At 40.7% G+C, this 6000-nt stretch overlaps 1 protein-coding gene across 2 annotated transcripts in view; it reads left to right on the forward strand.

Moving 5' to 3' along the window:
* Nucleotides 1-5052, forward strand: part of CSRNP3 (cysteine and serine rich nuclear protein 3) — a 98701-nt gene extending 93649 nt beyond the window's left edge. For both annotated transcript variants that reach the window (XM_004577103.2, XM_004577104.3), the window contains one exon: nt 3061-5052. In XM_004577103.2, the coding sequence (XP_004577160.1) occupies nt 3061-4110 (1050 nt within the window). In that variant the 3' untranslated portion in view covers nt 4111-5052. The remainder of the gene's footprint in view (nt 1-3060) is intronic.
* Nucleotides 5053-6000: the final 948 nt, after the last annotated feature.

Below are 6000 nucleotides of genomic sequence, written 5' to 3' on the forward strand. Positions count from 1 at the left end.
CTCTAGCAGTGTGGTGCCCTGGCCTGGAGTCCTGTCCACTTTGCCAGTGCCCATGCACACTCACATGCATGTCCTCAGATCCCTTCTGCTGGTGTGCCAATGTCTGCCCCACCAAAATATTTTTTAAATAGAATAAGTGACTATACTGCCACACTGATATATTGAACACAAATTTGGCGTTAAGCATTCCACCTATTAGCTGTTTTTCTCACAGCAGTGTTAACACTTGCCTAAGTACAAGGCAACCTACACATTTGCCTACAGCTGGATGTGGTTTCTTCATTTCCAAAATGAAGAAACTAGCCCATATGAAGAGTTGTCAACTCTCAACTCAAAGACCAAATCCAACCTGCCACATGTTTTTGTAGTGTTAGTGGAGTACAGCCAGGCTTTATTTTTTGCTGCTTGCTTTGTGTATTGTCTGATTGATTTCATGCTTCTACACCAGAGTAGAATAGTTGCTATAGAAACCATGGGCCCACAAAATCTAAAATTTTTACTTTTTTATCCTTTTGGGCGAAGGAACGCTCATCACCATTACTCAGTTACTGTCTGATGCTAAGGTTTCCATTACAGGTGCAAACACAGAGCCCTTATGATTTTGGTAGAACTGTGGCAACCAATATTGAATGGAGAAATACAGAGCAAAACATGCAGAGAGCACTTACACAACTCTGCAATAAGTGTGTAAAGAGTGAAGAGCTTGTTTTATTCCAACTAATAATATTAAATTCTAGTTTACACTAGAATGGGAAATATCCCCTATTACCCTCAGCTGGTTGATTATACCTTTAAAACCTTAAAGGTTAAAATGAATGGGGCAGGGGGATCTGGGAGGAGGTCTTCAAAAGTTCATGGAAGATGCCTATTATGAATATTGCATAGCTTGAGAGCATTTGTTGTAAAAAAAAAAGAGTTTGGTTTTTAATGTGATTCGTCCATGAAATTTTTCAAGTACCTATGTATAATTTCACAGTGCCCTGTAATTGGTTAAGTGTTGTTAGGTAAAAATTGGGAATTTTTTTAATTAAAAGGACCTCTGAGGCAGATGAAACAAGAAGAGTGTCCCCATCAACAAACTAATACGTTGCACAAGAGAGGTTTCTCAACTTAGAAAATTACTGCATGGTGAACATGTGGGCTAGCAGTTAAGATGCCAGTATGCCGTGTCAGAGTGCCTTGGTTCAAGTTCCAGCCTTGCTCTTGATTCTAGCTTCCTTCTAATGAACTGTGGGAGGTGGTAGTGATAGCTCAAGTAAATTGGTCCCTAAGACCTACATTAAGAGCGCTAGGCTGAGTTACCAGCTCCTGGCTTTGGCCTTGCCCAATCCCAGCAATTACAGACACTTGCAGAGTGAACTAACAAATGAAAGAACTGTCTATCTGGCTTTCTCTTTTCCAAATAAATTTAATAAATAAATAAAACTGGCAAGGAAAAACAAAGTAACTGTAATCTGCCTCTGGCATCTGTTACTACTTTTTATTGTGAACAGCAGAGTGATAGCCAAGTCTGACTCCCCTTCTGTACCACCGGAAATGTCCCATGTTTCGATGACAAGATGGGCAAGACTTTTTCATTGCCAGGACTCAGCTTAGCATATAGATTGCTTTTTGGAGTCTGAGATTCTTGATGGGACTCCTCAGAATACCTTTCGGTTGCCCAGAATTTCATTTACTGTAAATGAAGTGGTAACAATACTTACTGAGTGAAGAAGTGAAAGATACTGAAACCAATCACGCTATCTCCAAGCCCAATCACTTCCACAGTTAGGACCAGAATGTTCATCAAAGGTATTGCCTTCCCTTGAGAAACTTTTAGCCTATGGAATGGGATAGGAAGGAACACAGCCAGGACCTAAACACATGAGGTCATCAACCACAGTCACAATCATCATCACATGGCCCCTTGGAACAGGATCCAAGAGAATAAGGAGGTGATACAAGAAGAGCAAATCAAAAGTGTGCCTCATATTGTCAGTCTGGTACTTCAGTCAGAGAAGTTCGTTGCATGAGCAAAGGGGGAAATAAAGGCATCGCCAGTACGAGGAAGTCATGTAAGCCAGATTAAATACAGCGGGTAATGATCAGTACAATGAATTTGCTTATTTCAAATCAGGTCTGTGAAGCATTATTCACAATATCCAAGCTATGGATTCAACCGAGATAGTCAATGACAGATTAAGGGCTAAAGTGCATGGAATACTATTCAACCATTGAAAAGGAATGAATTCTATTATTTGCAGAAAATGTGGATGGAACTGCAAGACAGTATGTTCCATAAGACAGAATAGAGAGAAAATATTACATTATCCCTTTTATATGTGCAAGCTGATGGTGATCTCACAGAAGCAGAGAATACACTAGTGGTTACCTAGGGAGCTTGTCAGGAAGCAGACAGTGAGAGAATGTTAACAGGTACAGGAATGCAATTGCACAGCTGGAACAACTTCTGGTTTCTGTAGTATGGTAGGATAACTATGGTGGAGAGCAATTATTTCACAAAGGCCAGTGGAGAAGGTTTGAATGTCCCCAACACAAAGAAATCACATGAGAGCTAATAACTGCCCATGACCCTGATCTAATCATTATAAATGTATTGTATTTTGCAGTGCCACACTGTACCCCATAAATATGCACAATTGCTCTATGTCACATAAAAATAATGAATTTAAATTCAGCTTGCGACCAATGGAAGTAAAAGAGTATGAGGAAAAACAGAAGCATTGAAAAATGGGATCAAGATTAAAGGCCTAGAGAAGATAAGAAAAGAAGAAACTGGGCAAAGGAGAGAGAGGGTTAGAAAGCATTCAAGGAGGCCAATGAATTAAAAATACCCACATGCGCCAATAAACCCATTTTCACTTGGAGTTTATGCTTGAAAACTATTTAGGGCCCTCCATTTTAAACCTTCACTTCCTCTTTCCAATTTAGTTTGCAGTTTGATCGCCGCTTGCTCTGTCCTAAGTGGATTACCTAATTCAAAGGGGTTGCTGAAAGGTACTGGATTTTTGTTTGGTTTGTAATAATTCCATGGTGCTAATCTCTGTTCTTCCTCCCAAGGTGGATCGTATGTCTTTCCCATGTGGCTGCACTAAAGAAGGATGTAGTAACACAGCAGGTAGAATTGAATTTAATCCCATCCGTGTCCGGACTCACTTTTTGCACACAATAATGAAACTTGAACTGGAGAAAAACCGGGAGCAGCAAATCCCCACGCTGAATGGCTGCCATGGGGAGATAAGTGCTCACACTAGTTCCATGGTCCCTGTCGCCCATTCGGTAGAATACTCTATCACAGACAATTTTGAGATTGAAACTGAACCCCAGGCTGCAGTACTGCACCTGCAGTCCGCTGAGGAATTAGATTGCCAAGGAGAGGAGGAAGAAGAGGAGGAGGATGGGAGCAGCTTTTGCAGTGGAGTCACCGATTCCAGCACGCAAAGTCTGGCGCCTAGTGAGTCAGATGAGGAGGAGGAAGAAGAAGAGGAGGAGGAGGAAGAAGAGGACGATGAGGACAAGGGAGACAGCTTTGTGGAAGCTCTGGGCACGCATGCAGAGGTTGTCCCACTTCCTTCAGTCCTTTGTTATTCTGATGGCACTGCCGTCCATGAAAGCCACACAAAAAATGCTCCTTTTTATGCCAGTTCCTCAACTCTGTATTACCAAATAGATAGCCACATTCCAGGAGCTCCCAATCAGATCTCTGAGAACTATTCTGAAAGAGATACTGTCAAAAATGGTACCCTTTCGCTGGTGCCTTACACCATGACCCCAGAGCAGTTCGTTGACTATGCCCGTCAAGCAGAAGAGGCCTATGGTGCCTCCCACTACCCAGCTGCCAACCCATCTGTGATTGTTTGCTGCTCCTCTTCTGAAAACGATAGTGGTGTGCCCTGCAATAGCTTATACCCCGAGCACAGGTCCAATCACCCTCAAGTGGAATTTCACTCATACTTGAAAGGTCCCTCCCAGGAAGGATTTGTCTCTGCACTGAATGGTGACAGTCACATTTCAGAGCACCCTGCTGAAAATTCTTTGAGCCTTGCCGAAAAGAGCAGATTGCACGAAGAATGCATCAAATCACCTGTGGTGGAGACTGTCCCTGTGTAGTAGCGGAAATCATTCCTAGGAACAACTCTTCTCCTATTTAAAGCACTGTATTGAATTGGATTGGATTTCCTGAGTGCAACATTGTTTTTACTGAAGTCTAAGAAAACTTGGACTGTGGTTAATCTTCCAGACTACACTTTGTTTTCTCCTTTCTAGCTACACGACTGTGGCAGTGCACAAATACAGTCTCTGTAAGGATTTTAAAAGATTTCAGACTGTTTTGATAGAAAATGCTAAATTTTAAAAATGCATATCTCACAGTTGCCTATCTGTCAAACTGTGTGAAACCTGCCAAGCTGTGTAGATCAGAGCTCCAAGTTTTGGATTATCGGGCCTGTGCAAGATTGTTATCTAAGACTGGGAAATACAATTTAAAGTCCTAATTTTCAATATATCTGAAGACGAAGGGGACTTTTTAATGTAAAAGTTATTATTATAAGACAAAGATTTAATTGCCCCATGTGTATTTTATTTATAGTAGTCTAAAAGCCACAATTCAATGAAATGAATAGCAGCATGTTCATTCAAACTGAAGATGCATAGCTAGGACCACAGAGCATGCCTACTTGGATTGCATCTCGATCCACTCACATTTTTATGATCATTACTGATCAGATTTGCAAATACTTTCCTAAGGGTGAAATAGGCCTATTTTTGCTATTTTGAACAAATAAATGAGTGTATATGTGCAGGTCCTTCCACAGTTCTCTCTAAGGTTAAGAGTTAGGACAATCCTGTGGTGAGGGTCTTCTTCATTGCCCTCCCTCAGTTGACTCCAGAGATGGAGGTAGAAGGAATTGCCTTTCTTTTGTACACAGCAGCATCTTCGTTCTTAGCTTGGACAGCACCTTTAAACTCTACCCCCTCCATCAAAATGCACTTTAGTGCCCCTTCACGATACCTCGTGTGGGGTGGGGACTGACAACTCTTTGAAACAAGAAACATAAAAATAGTTTTTTAAAAAAGATCTGTAACTATTGTGAGGTTCACACAGTTAATACAGAGGAATCATCCAATGAAATTCACGAAGGAAAAATGATCTAATTTCCTTCAGTACTCTGAGTACCTAACTCAGTAAGGGCAGAGGAGGCTGAGGAAACATGCAGAAACACACCCTCCGCATACAGTGTTGGCTCCAGCCTGATAAACCCATCCATTCAAAACATGTGTGAAACAAGATTGCCACTTGGCGACACCAACTGAAGGGGTGGCCTCAACCCAAATACGCAAACCAGGCCTTCCTCTCCAGCATCTTGTTGATTTGTCTTGCCTGAGACGATTACCAGAAAAATCCAGAATGCATTGTATAATTTCTAATTACCTCATGTTCTCTATTGAAAGGGAACAGATAGAAAGAAAACATGCACTGCTTCACCTTTAGATTATCCATATTTGGTTCAACAGAGGACTTCTATAAAATAGTTTAGTTAACTAACTAATGTGCTCTACCATTTTAAGACGCAATATAACTGTGCTAAATCTGTTTCACATTTTTGATCTTCTGTTGTTACATCATTTCACATGTCTTACGATTTTAGAAATGTGGACACACCTTGCTGCTCGGTGACTGCATAGCTACTCATTTTTTGTCTTTTAGACTTGAGTATTTAGAAATACGGATATAAATGTATTGTAGATCTCAATTCTTTTCAAAGATACTGTTTTATTTAATTGAACTTTAAAATGCTTGATCTAGAAAAAGATCTCCAATGGAGACATTCCTACAGAAACTTGATTCGGGGAAAACATGTTTACTTGGCAGCTCTTCCACTGTGCAGTTGGTTCCTGTTCCTTCTCTTACCCACCACTCAGCTGAAATTAAAGCAGTTCATATTGAAATTAAAGAAGCATTTTAATTTATGATTATGACAGTAGCAGTAATTAAGAGAG

This window comes from Ochotona princeps, chromosome 5 (genome assembly GCF_030435755.1).
Source record: "Ochotona princeps isolate mOchPri1 chromosome 5, mOchPri1.hap1, whole genome shotgun sequence".
In the NCBI taxonomy this organism is placed as follows: Eukaryota; Metazoa; Chordata; class Mammalia; order Lagomorpha; family Ochotonidae; genus Ochotona; species Ochotona princeps.